The 13,745-nt window shown below is 40.8% G+C and overlaps 1 protein-coding gene across 1 annotated transcript in view; it reads right to left on the bottom strand.

Moving 5' to 3' along the window:
- The window catches only part of NETO1 (neuropilin and tolloid like 1), a 109,643-nt gene that overhangs the window by 19,108 nt on the left and 76,790 nt on the right, over nt 1-13,745 (bottom strand). The window contains exon 7 of the mRNA XM_090037298.1: nt 9,743-9,971. Within this exon, the coding sequence (XP_089893424.1) occupies nt 9,743-9,971 (229 nt within the window). The remainder of the gene's footprint in view (nt 1-9,742; nt 9,972-13,745) is intronic.

Below are 13,745 nucleotides of genomic sequence, written 5' to 3'. Positions count from 1 at the left end.
AGAAAAAAGTGTTTCCTGCCTACTTCTGACAAGGACAGATTTCGCACAGTCCCCCTGTGAACCAAATGCCTCACTCAATTGTGTGCTACATTTTTGTATTATAACAACAGATCAGATGGGGCTGTTTATTCCCCCATTCCATCCCATGGGTGCATCTGCATGAGATACTTACTGTGGAGCTGCCTAATTAGTTCCACAGTAAAATCTCAGTATCTACACATGCGGCCCTATTAGACCACAAGAAAATAAGTAACTCTGTTACTGTTACTAGTACACTACTAGTAAACAATACTATACTATGGCAGAGTTCTTTAGTGCACAGAAACGCACATGTAGACATTGATAGGGCTGGCTGGGGCATAAGGGTGCTTCAGTGTGGGATTGCCTGCTGGTTAGCCCCATACTGAAGTACCCTCATGCTCCAGACAGCCCCTCCACAGCACGTTGAACCATGTTGGAGCAGCCCAGGGCTGGCAGGATGACCAAGTGTGACTGGTGAACTAAGACTGATGGAGTGGGTGGAGCAACACATGGGAGCTGGGGAAGGTTTGCAGACAGCCAGGAGCAGGGGGCAGGGGGGGAGGTTGCAGCCGGGAGTGCCCAGCCGGCTGCAAACTCCACTCTGCTCCCGGCTGGCTGCAAACCCCTCCCATCCACTCCCATGTGACACTCCTCCCGTCCCCACAGTTTGAGTTTACCAGTCATGCCTGAGGTTGATCCCCCCAGGCCTCCTGCAAGCCACAGTTGCTCTGACCCAGCTCAATGTGCTGCAATCCCATTACAGTGCACATGTAAATGTGTCATCTGGGAGCAGTAAACTCTGGCATGATATACACCAGAATGTATTGCTTTGCATTAATCTTATGTGCATACATTCCCACTGAACAGTAACACCTTTCTTTTTACAAGAGCAGAGTGAAGTCCTTCAGGTGTTCTTCCCATCATCCTGGAAAGAATGAGGAGATTGCTTTTCCTCATACCCCAAGGGAAAAAAAATCTGTCAATCATACCATATGTCTTCCATTACACTTATTAAAATTGTTAAAATAGCGCGCACTACAATAAACTTGTCATTAATCAATAAAGTGAAGTCATATGTTCTTCTCTCTTCTACCATTAAAAGAGAGATCTCACATGCACAAAAAAATACATTGCATCTTAATACCTGTCTCTCCTTTTCTAGCTACCTCAAGGCATCCTGGGTCAGAGTAAATGCAGCTTTTGATAAGGGTTAGTATGATGTACATGTGAGTTCTGGTGCCTTAAAAAAAATTAGAGAGCCTTTTTAAATTAAAATTAAAATGTAGACTGTAAAAAAGATTCTATGGTAGATTATTTCTAGTACAAATAATTAACAGGGAAGCCAATAGAATTTAATGGGACTACCAAGCCAAAACTATTTAATGTGGATATGGTAGCAAAATCATCCCTAAGTGCTAAAAGAGAAACATTCAGAAAAAAAATACTGCCCTAAATGATATGCATTCAACCTAACTGAGGTCTGTAAATTTCAAGAAATATTTAGTTCACAGGATCTCAGATGCTTACCACGTGTTCATCTCTCACTGAAGTCAACTGGAAAGCGTTACCATACATCTTTATATATAATGTATACCTATACAGTAGTACTTTATGCATTTTATTTGCATGTATATGTATCATATAACCCTATAAATAGTACACATAAATACAGTAATCCAGAAATACTGCATATGACTACATTCCAAGAAAAACAGCTGGTTCACATGGATGCAACCTTGAAGTCAAATGAATGAATAATATAACAACAATGAATGACAATGAATACTATAACTACAGAAGCTGACACTCTATCTGTACTGCCTCAGTTCCACAGTCAGAACTTAAAACATCTGCCCATTTTACTTTTGGTTACAAATTGCACTACAGATCAAAATATTTCAGTTTTGAAACAGCCATTTTCCAGTTATTCTTCAGCACAACAGTTTTAACATATTTTAAATAAATATTTGATTGTCATCCTGTCTACAGTTCAAATATAGCTTTTGCTTCAGCTTAAAAGTTCTTTATGTGTAGAAAATTTCAGTTATAAAAAGATTTTTTTTTAGGAAGTTTCAAGTGTCTGGAGATTAATCTCAGTCCAGTCTTAACATACAGTGTGAAATGCAAAATTCATGTATACACACACATATTATTTGTGCACAGATATCATAAATACATACAGATTTGTTGCACACACACACATACACACAGTCTAACTTAATTTGGCTACAAATAGCAGTAATAGGCTGATAATCATGGTTGATCAGCACAGCACAAGGCTGCCCCAGACTTTCCCTCTGTTACACTGGCAACAAGAAGTGATAGTAGCCAATGCTTTGTCAGCTTATACTGTGAATTCTTCAGTGTGGATGCTGTCTCTTATTATGTGTATGAACCTTACTTAACACAACGGCTCCTTATTCTGAGTAAGTTCCTTTGCATTATCAGAATAAACAAAGCTAGAAATGTGCCTCTACAATAGCTCTACTGCACTAGAAGTTTGCTCTTACTTTAGGATAATCATCTTTGAGCAGGTTACTTCAGCCATAAACAGAGATTTGGCTGACAGCACTGTACAAAATATCTCTGTTCTCCCAGTCAATCTGGTCTATGCCTCACTATCAGAATGCTTTTGTGTTTAGAAAAAGAAAATAAGAACATGGATGGAGCATGCTCTCTTTTAAGCAAGCCAAGGCTTTAAGAAAAACCTTATACTGGAAGTGGGACAAAATAATAGGTAAAGGAATGGTATTTTATGATGATCATAGATTGAAGGAGATACCTTTACTGAAAAAAATATTTCTTATGCTGAATTATGAATAGAGAGGGATGGAATACTTTGAAATACCTGTTAGGGGTGCTAGAACAAATATGTTGTCTACTATACATTAAGAAGGATTTTCTCATATGGATACACCCAGGTTCTGAGAGTGTTCTTTTAGGTTAGTGGGGAAGTGTCTGTTCAGCAGCAAAGCTCATTGAGTGAGCTGTCATTAATCAGGCTGGAGATCACTGTGAGAGTTGCAGAAAGTATGGCAAACAGTTAATGGAAAACAGAGAAACAAATGCCTGGGTCTGGTTTTTTGCCTTTTTCTTCTCCAACCACTATTTTGAATCTCAACTGACTTCATATTGAGAGTACATATACACACTCATGCACACACATATCTATGACATGGCCATAAGATATTTAAAGATCCAGATTAATTTTAAAATATGTAAAATGGAAATGTGAATTGAACAGATACAGCTTAAATGGACAAGACGCAATGATATTGCTAATACACGTGCTAATACAACTCAATAAATATTCCAGGTACCTACTACTTTCAGTCACACAACACTCGCCTACTCATTTTATTAGTATAGTTGGTTTAGCATCTTGTTTGTAAGATATTGTGAGCCCACATTAAGAAAACAGTAACCCATCTGTCATAAAATGTCACTGCACTTCAGTGATAGTAGAGTTCTTGGACCTACAAGACAGTAAGAAAAGGATACTGGAAGAGAAGTACTAATATTGAAGGAGAAATCAGTGATGTAAGGTGTGAATAGTGTAAATCTATCTTATTTATAGATATATCTCTTTGAAACAGAGGTGATCAACTGCATGCAAGAATACCCTTTTTAAACTTCCATTTCCAACATAATGTGTTGTTTTTTTAAAACAATTCTGCTTTAAGAATTGATTCTGAGAAAGACAGCAAACTATCCTGCTGCTTACTAACCTCTTTCCACAAAGACCAAAACCAGTACATGGACTTTTTTGTAACAAACAACTTTACCAGCACCTGCATGTCTTTCCAACACTGAAACTTTGGTATCACATTAAGTAAAGGAACTTGTGTGAAAGCAACTCATGATAACTTGTACCATAATAAAATATGAGACTATATGGATTTTGCCACTCTTTCACCTGGGTATAACACACTAAAAATACTACAGAATCTTTACTAAGCTATAGAATCAATGCCTAAAATGAAAGACAACAAAATGCTACCTACCCCTACTACTGAAATTCCAGTTTGCTTCTTTCTTGGTTTTGAATGAACTGAATGGCCATGTCCATACAAGCATGGACATTTGTTTCACTGGGAACAAGAAGCAGTGGCACACCTTGTGCCATGGCTTCTTGTCCCTGGGAAATGCCTAAGAATTGAAGGGAAACTGGGAGACAGTGACCACAAGTTGATCACTTTCACTATCCATTGCAAAGCTGGCAAGTCAGTCAGAAATGCAGAAGTTCTTGTTTTGGGAAAGTCAGCTTTCATAAGCTCAGGAGCCTAGTTGTCGAGGCCCTGAGAGACCATGATTTGACAATGAGGGGAGTTTACAATAAGTGGTCGCTCCTTAAGGAAGTGATCCTTGAAGCACAAGGGAAGCCCATTCCAGCCCATAGGAAAGGTAGTAAAAGGGCCTGGCAATGTTCTTGGCTCAATACGGAACTCATAGACATTATTTCATAGATTCCATAGACATTAGGGCTGGAAGGGACCTTGGGAGATCATCGAGTCCAGCCCCCTGCCCAAAGGGCAGGAAGTCAGCTGGGGTCATAGGATCCCAGCAAGATAAGCATCCAATTTACTCTTGAAGGTGTTCAATGTAGGTGCTTGAACCACCTCCGCTGGCAGACTGTTCCAGACCTTGGGGGCTCAGACAGTAAAGAAATTCTTCCTTATGTCCAGCCTGAAATGGTCTTGCAGGAGTTTGTGACCGTTCGACCTAATCATCCCTTGGGGCGCTCTGGTGAACAAATGTTCCCCAGATCCTGGTGGTCACCCCTGATAAACTTATAGGTGGCCATCAGATCACCCCTGAGCCTGTGCTTTTCCAGGCTAAAGAGTGCCATGGCTCTCAGCCTGTCATCGTAAGATCTGTTTTCCTGACCTCTGATCATGCGCATGGCTCTCCTCTGCACTCTCTCAAGCTTCTCCACATCCTTTTTGAATTGTGGAGGCCAGAACTGGATGCAGTACTCCAGCTGCGGCCTCACCAAGGCCAAGTACAAGGGGAGAATGACGTCCCAGGATTTGTTCGAGAAGCATCTATGGATGCAAGCCAGCATTTTGGTCGCTTTACTAGCCACAGCATCGCATTGCAGGCTCATGTTCATCTTGTGGTCAATGATGACCCCCAAGTCTCTTTCTTCTGTAGTGCTATCCAACATAGCACTGCCAAGCTTATAAGGATGCTGCAGATTTTTCCTCCCAAGGTGGAGAACCTTGCATTTTTTGGTGTTAAACACCATGAGGTTCTCATCCGCCCATTTGCTGAGCTTGTCCAGGTCAGCCTGGATCACCCGCCTATCTTCTGGCGTGGATGCTTTGCCCCAAAGTTTGGTGTCATCGGCGAACTTGGCCAGTCCACTCCTGACTCCAATGTCCACATCATTAATGAAGATGTTGAACAGTATGGGTCCCAGGACAAAGCCTTCAGGGACCCCACTGGTCACAGGGCACCACGATGAGTGACTGCCATCAATTACAACCCTCTGGGTCCGACCACGGAGCCAGTTTCCCAGCCAGCGGATCGTGGTGGAGCCAAGGCCACAACTGGCCAGTTCATGGATCTCCTGTGTCTAAAAGGAGAAGCTTATAAAGGATGGAAGATAGGAAACACCACTAAGGAGAAGTATGCAGCACAGGTCTGCACTGGTAGGAAGTGAACTAGGAAAGCCAAGGCTGTAACTGAACTCCAACTGGCTACACAAATCAAGGACAATAAAAAGTCTTTCTTCAGATACGTCGGAAGTCAGAAAGAAAAACAAGGGCAACACCAGATCCCTACTAAACCAAATGGGGGAGCTGATAACTGACACCCAGGAAAAAGTCAATCTGTTTAGTGATTACTTTCATCGGTCTTTCACCAAAGAGATCACCCTGCCTGACAAGATGCAGCATAGCAAGATGCAGGATCACCAGGATAAGGGTGAATATATGCCCACCATGGGTGTTGATCTTGTGAGGGAACATCTTGAGAGGCTGGACACCCACAAATGAACTGGTCCAGATTGGCTGCACCCAAGAGTTTTAAAAGAACTCACTGACACCATAGCATGGCCACTAGCATGGATATTTGAGAACTTGTGGCACTTGGGTGAGGTACCAGAAGACTGGAACAGAACCAATGTGGTGCCTATCTTCAAGAAAGGAAGGAAGATCTGGTAAACTACAGGCCAATCAGTTTGACCTCAATCCCTGGAAAGATCTTGGAAGAAATCATCAAAGAAATCTTCATTAATGACAGGATAACAAAAGGCATCATTCTGAGGAATAGCCAACATGGCTTTTTTGTGGGTAGGTCCTGCCTGACTAATCTCATTTCCATCTATGACCAGGTGACACATCACCTGGACAAAGGAGAAGAGGTTGGTATCATATATTTAGACTTCAAAAAGCCTTTGACCTGGTGTTCTGTGATGTCCTCTTGGCAAAATTGGGGAACTGCAGCCTTGACAGCCTTATGGACCTGGGGAACTTGCTCCAAGGTTGTACCCAGAGAGTGGTAGTTGACGGAACCAAATCAATAGGGAACATAGTGACCAATGGCATCCCCCAAGGTTCCATTCTTGGACCTGTACTCTTTAATGTATTTATAAATGATCTGGACTCTGGTGTAAGAAGTAGACTGGCTAAGGTCACTGATGACACCAAACTGTGGGGAAGAGTGTCCACACTTGAGGATAGGCTGGTGATCCAGGCCAAACTCGACAGCTTTGCAAGGTGGGTAGATGAAAACCTGATGGCATTCAGTACAGAGAAATGCAAGGTGCTCCACCTCAGGAGAAAAATCCTGCATCACACTTATAGGCTCAGAAGTGCTACACTCACTAGCACCATGACTGAAAGAGACATGGGGTTTGTAATTGACCACAAGATGAACATGAGCCACCAATGTGATACTGCATCCAGCAAAGCAAACAAAACTCTGGCTTGCATATACAAATGCATCTCAAGCAAGACCCAGAAAGTTATCCTGCCACTGTACTCGGCCTTGGTGAGGCTACAGCTGGAGTACTGCATCCAATTCTTGGTTCTGCAATTCAGACAGGATGTGGAAAAGCTTGAAAGAATCTGGAGGAGAGCCACATGCATGATCAGAGGGCAAGAGATCAGCCCTTATGAAGAGAGGCTGCAAGCCATGGGACTCTTCAGTTTGGAGAAGCAAAGGCTTGGCAGCAGGGGTCGTGGCAATCTATAAGTACATGAGGGGTGTGCATCAGGAACTGGGAGAATGTCTGTTCACCAGGGCACCCCAAGGGAAGACAAGGTCCAATGATCAAAAACTCCTGAAAGACCATTTTAGGCTACATATAAGGAAAAACTTCTTTACTGTCCAAGACCCCAAGGCGTGAAATAGACTCCCTCAGAGGTGGTGCAAGCACCTACTCTGGACACTTTCAAGAAACATTTGGATGCTTATCTTGTTGGGATCCTTTGACCCTAGCTGACTCCCTGCCCCTTTGGTATGGGGCTAGACCCAATGATCTTGTGAGGTCCCTTGCAGCCCTAATGTCTATGAAATCTATAAAGGCATGTAGACACCTAAAGGCAGAATTTGGTCCTTACTACTATGATAGTAAAAGTTTGGCATGTCATTAAGGCCACTGACAGGCATGAAACATGCCCCCTTCCCCCCCCAACCCCCCCCAAAAAACAAAACCCAGCACTTTACAGTTTGATCCAGCTTGCTCAATGTCTGTATATATTACATACTTCAACATGGCTTTTTGGCACTTTTATCTAATAGCTGATTCAATCAGCTACTGGGCATTTGCTGCAGGCATGCACTGCACTACGTGCAGGGGTGCACCAAGCTGAAAGTAAAGTGCTATTTTGGGATTTTTTTTACATCTCTAAGCAGCCTAATTGTTTAGAGGAAGATTAGAAGCTAAATGCCCTGAAAAGATTCAAAACCATGTTACAATGATGCTTAATATCCAATGCTATCACTTATGAGATGATGTCAATACCTCAGCTGTAGAAGGTCACATATATTTTTTTTTGCAGCACAAGGAACTTCATAAGTTGAATCATTGCTTTTACAGGGAAATGTTTGAATGTCCCAAAGTTTATGTTTGAATAGTAAAGACTTGCAAATATATACTTGCTTAATCCATGCTGTCAAGATGGAATAGTATGCATTACTCTTCAATTCTTTATAAGCAATGAACCCCCAATGCCTGTGCAGTTGTTTCTAAGGTAACAGTATCCAGATTTTATTTTTTTTTATGAATCAGACCTTGAATATTCAAGACTTCTCCAGTCACAGAATCAAGCAAAGAGCATTATCAACTTAAGAGAGGATTCTCACTGTATTTTAGACACTAGCATGATTTACAGACAAGAGGAACACAGACTGGCCTTAAGACTGAAATGTTTGAGAACTGATATACATGGTTCCAAGCCATTTGGCTGTGTAAGAAATTTTTAATCAGAGCCATAATTAAGGAACCACATAAGCTGATCTCAACAAAGTCTCATTGCTTCATCACAGAGTACATACAGAATACAAATCAAGAATGTGAACATTTTAGCTATTGATGGCCTTCTGTTAGATCAAATATCTTTCACTTGTGCCTCTTTTACTGCGTGGCCGCGTATTATTGCTATTGTTCATATTGGTGTTCCCTATTCTCCCACCCTTCCCCCTGAGTACTTATCACTTGCTTCACCGTACTCTGCCTGTCAGATGTGATCCACAAGAGTAAAAAGAATATTACAGTTAATATGAATCAGAATTTGTAAATAAATATACATAAACTCCTTTGCTGAGGAAATAAAAACATGTTATTATCTTTAAATCAAATAAAACCTATTCTCCTTTCAAAACTGGCTTAAATTAATCAGTCTTTTTGGAGGATGTTCTCACTGTTGCCTTGAAACAACTCTTTCTTTGCTAATAAGTCCGAGTCCAAAAGTTATTGCTGTTTTTAAAAATTACTGTGAGGGAGGGCTGCCTAAAGTGAATATTATTTGAGTCTGAGTATTTCTAAATATTTTTCACTATTATCAAAGGTTTCCTTGCTAGGCGGGTGTGGGCCGCAGTGGGAAGCATGTTAAAGCAGCTTGCTATGATTCTAGAGACATGGTCTTCATTTTTGTACCAGGCTTATGAAAACCCCAATTGATACAAATGTTTGTGGATGGCTGGCCATTTGTACTGGAAAGTCAAAGGTGGCTAACTACAGGATGTTAACTATATCATTCCCTTTTGTGTTGTTGGCCACAGCAAATAGTGTATTACAACTGTTTTAATGTAATAGACATCTAAGGTTGGATGGACCTGTAATCTTACTTAGCAGGATAATGCCATACATAAATATTGCAAATGAGTACATATGCATCAAGTATGTTAAAATAATATTGCAATTCTCCAGTGCCGCTCATATTAAGATCTCAAAGCACTTTCTAAAGAGCAAATTTGTCCCAATATCTTCCTCGTATTAAGTAAAGGGAAAAATTAAGAAGCTTGTCTGAATCAAAGACCTAATCATTGTAAGAACTGAAATTCAAGACTTCCTACCTCCCAGTCCTGTACTCTATCCACTATCTTACAAAGTATCACAAAGTGTAATACATATGGAATAAAAATTGTGTTGGTGACTTATTTAGCTTGTTAAGCAACATCCTTCTGTGCTTATTCTGCATGAAGAAAACACCATTAGCAGTTTATGAGTCTTGTATCATTTAACATACTGAAAGAGTGCTTGGAGTCTTACGTTCTTGGAAAGATGTGAAGAGCATCTGGAATCGGCTGTGTCGACTGCCTTCATCTGCCCACATGCGAATTACCCCAAGACCAGTACGCAGCATCACATCGTTAGCAACAGTGCTACAAAACTTAGCTTTTAAATCTTCTACAGAGCTACTTCCATCATAGACAGCCACAAAATTCCTTTTGCATTCATTAGAATTCTGCATTTCATAGTCCAGGAATCGTAAATATATCTAGAAAAGAAGAAGTGAACCAAAACATGAAGAATCATTAAACAATATTACTCCCATTTGTTGAAAAATAGACGCTAAATTTTAATCAGAACAATCAGAGCGACTCTCCACTAGCCATGTTTATGTTCTTATACTGGTACAGTAAATGAATGTTGCTTATTTTTCATCACATGGCATCTATCCCTGAATTCTAGTCCAGATGATCCCTCAGTTCCAGTTGAAACTACTAAATGCATCCCTTTTTTAGAAGTGTCCTGTTATCATCCAACCTGGGCAGAGAGATGAGAAATCCCTTCCTGAATTGCTCTCTTATGTACCTTGCACAGAAAATAATAAGGTAAATAATTGATGCCCCCTTCCCAGAGTCAAGATGTGTTGACTCCAAGATATGTTGGCACCACTGATTCAACAAGTGGAAATGTGGGAGCCATTCATTTACCTTTCCAGATTTCCTCAGGCAATCTGGTCATCATCTCGGTCATTGTAAATGAAGCCTTTACACTAAGAACGCTATGATTTGACAGGGATTAAATTAACAATGTTTCATATACATCTCTCTAGAAAACTTATCTTTGGCTATCCTTCAATATGAGGATGATGTCTGCTGGGGGCGGGGGGCAGGGAGCATTATTGGTGAGTCTTAAGATGGTTGAAGAATCTAATCTGTGCTCTGCAACTTTTTCCATGGATACGACAGATGGTGCCTCGGGAGGGGCAGGAGTGGGGAGGAGGGGAGCAACTGTTGGCCAGGATATTGTGCACTTTCCTTCCTCCTGTGTCATTTCTTGGCTTTCTGAGCAACACTGTTCTCTTTGAAGTGGGCTGTAGCTTGATGTATGGTGAAATGCCATTGAAACCCGTTACAAACAAGCACTTCACAGCTGGTAAGGTTGATGACACCCTTAAAGTATGCTTTCAGGGTGTCCATGTAGTGCTTTCTCTGTCCTCTGTCGTTCCACTTTCCATGACTGAGTTGAGAGGAGATGACTTGCTTCAGGAGATGAGTGTCAGCCATACTTACCCAGTGGCCAGACCAGTGGAGTTGATGTTTCATGATCTTTGCCTCAATGCTGGTTATCTTAGCTGCAGAGAGGGTGCTGGCATTGGTGCAGTGGTCTTCCCATCTAATGCAAAAAATTTTCCTGAGGCAACGCTGATGGAACAGTTCCAGGAGCTTAAGATGGCTTTGACATGTCACCCACATTTCACACCCACAGAGGAGCATGGGGATAACCACTGTGTTGTAGACCAGGATTTTAGTTTCCAACTACAGATCTCAGTTGGCAAAGACATGGAAAAGCAGCTTTCCAAGGTACACACTGGCACAGCAAATCCTATGTTCAATTTCTACATCAAGACTGACTAATGGGGAGAGATGGCTGCCTAGGCATGAGAAATGCTTGATGCTTTCAAGGGGGTCTCTACCCTTTGGTAATTTGTGGGGGGAGGGGAGAAGCTTGTGCTGAGGCAGGCTGATGGAGCACCTTTGTCTTCCCAGTATTAAGAGAGAGTCCCAGGCTATGATAGGTACCTGAGAAAAGGTCAAGGGTGGGCTACAAATTGGTCTCAGTGTGTGCGAGGATAACACAGTGGTCAGCATACTGAAGGTCAATGTTACCAACCTTGCTAACTTTTGTTTTGCTGTGAAGGCACCACAGGTTGAAAAGGTGACTGTCCATTCAATACTGAGAGGAAGGTGGTTACAGACGAGAATCAAAATCACAGCAAGATAGATGGAGAAAAGGGTTGGAGTGATGATACAGCCCTGCTTGACACCAGTATGGATGGTAAATGGGTCTGTCTCTGATCCATTGCAAAGGACTGTGGTGGTCATCTCATCATGGAGTAGTCTGAGTATGCTGATAAACTTCAGTAGACAACCAAACTTAGCCAGCACCTTCCATAAGGCTTCACATTTGATGGAGTTGAAGGCCTTGGTTAGGTCAATGAATGCCGTAAACAGCTCCCGTTGTTGCTCTCTACATTTTTCCTGAATCGGGCGTGCTGCAACAGTCATGTTGGTGGTACCCCATGATGGTCTAAAGCCACACTGGGATTCTAGAATAACATCTTTGGCAAGGGCAAGGAGGCAATTCAGATGGATGTGAGTAAAAATCTTCCCAGTGATGGAGAGGAGGGCAATGCCTCAGTAGTTGCCACACACTGACTTGAAGATGGTCACAATGTTGACAAAGAAAAGATTACATGTTCCACATAATTTTAAGCTATATCATCAAATGTAATAACATATCTAATTCATGATAAAAAATTTAAAAAATGGTTTGCACTGTTTAGAGTTACCATTCACTGAAGTCTGTAAGACTAAGTCAGGAAAGAAATTGTGTCAAGAAAAAAATTCTAGTAGATTAAAGAAAAGTAAACATTCCAGTAATACAGATAATAAATAATAGTTTAAAAGGTACATTATGTGTGTTTTATGACTGCTCAAAATATCTAGCACACATTATAATTTTTTTGTACAAAACTATAGTAAGGCAGAAAGAGTAGAAAAACCTGTGTATGTATGTATGTATGTGAACCCAGTATCCAGCAGAATGTATGTCAAACCTAAATCTTTACTAGAAAGGGAGAGAGGGAAAAAAGAAAGCTTAAAATGAATTAAGAATCATGAATACTTCCCTCTCCAGGGAATCTTTCACACAAAAAATCCCCCCATTCACTTCTAATAGCTTTCTACATGTACAGAAGAACAGGGCCTATTCACTACATTTTATAGCCTAGCATAAAGTATAAGCATCATATCCCGGGAATCTAGAGAAACCTTTGTTTCACCTCGCCCATGTACACAAATGACTTAAAATGTATGGCAGTATTAAGCAGTCTGTTACTTGACAAAGTATGCTTCCAAATTAGCTATTAATGATTCAGACAAAATATCATAATGCATTTCACCATTCCATTCTTTACAAATGAACTCGTTTCAGATAATGCTAATATTAAGAGAGCTTTTGATACATGAATAACTCAGTACATGAAAACTAGATTGTTTAGGTTCTTTCTGTCTGTCTGATCCTTATTTTGAAAATAGGTTTTTGTGGGGTTTAGGGGGAAAATGGAGGGGGGGAAGGGGGGCATTATATAGTACCTTTCTTTCCAGGTTTTAAAGTTGTTTCCCAAACACTAGTTACACTCTATAACATTCTTATAAATTTTAATATTACCATTTTACATATAGAGAAATCAAGGCTCAGAGTGGGTAAGTGATCAGAGTAATAGCATACCAATGTCATAACCAAAACTCAGAGCTCTTTGTGGTCAATTTTATACCCTAGCTATTACCCCAGGCTCTATTGCAATATTCCTCTCTCCTGAGGAGCTGATACACCAGTTAGTATAACTGAGAAGATTTGTTCAAAACAAATTACTGGTTGTATTGTATTGATTTATTCCAGAATAGTCAGAATGTCTTTCGGAAAAGCAACCATAAGCTAAGAAAACTTTAGTTCTGCTGATCTATAAAATGCAACATTTTGCTTTAATTCACAAGCTCCACAACCTACAAAATATTATTTCACCAACCTCTATCTACAGCACTTTCCTTTTCACCCATTACTAGTGGAAGTATTACTACGTTGCTTTTTCAGGGATTGTCATTTTCTTCCCATGGTATTTTGATAAACATTGTGCCTCGAGAGTTAGCTCCTCTCTCATTCATGAGCATCCACCCCAACTCATCTACAGTTATTGGTTACACGGTAAAGGAATCTTTAGAAGATATTGGGGTATTTTTAGCTGTAGTTAATGTGACAAATA

The sequence above is a fragment of the Crocodylus siamensis genome, chromosome 3 (genome assembly GCF_052110815.1).
Source record: "Crocodylus siamensis isolate JL-2025a chromosome 3, ASM5211081v1, whole genome shotgun sequence".
NCBI classification, from domain to species: Eukaryota; Metazoa; Chordata; order Crocodylia; family Crocodylidae; genus Crocodylus; species Crocodylus siamensis.
This window is presented reverse-complemented; position numbering and strand designations above follow the sequence as displayed.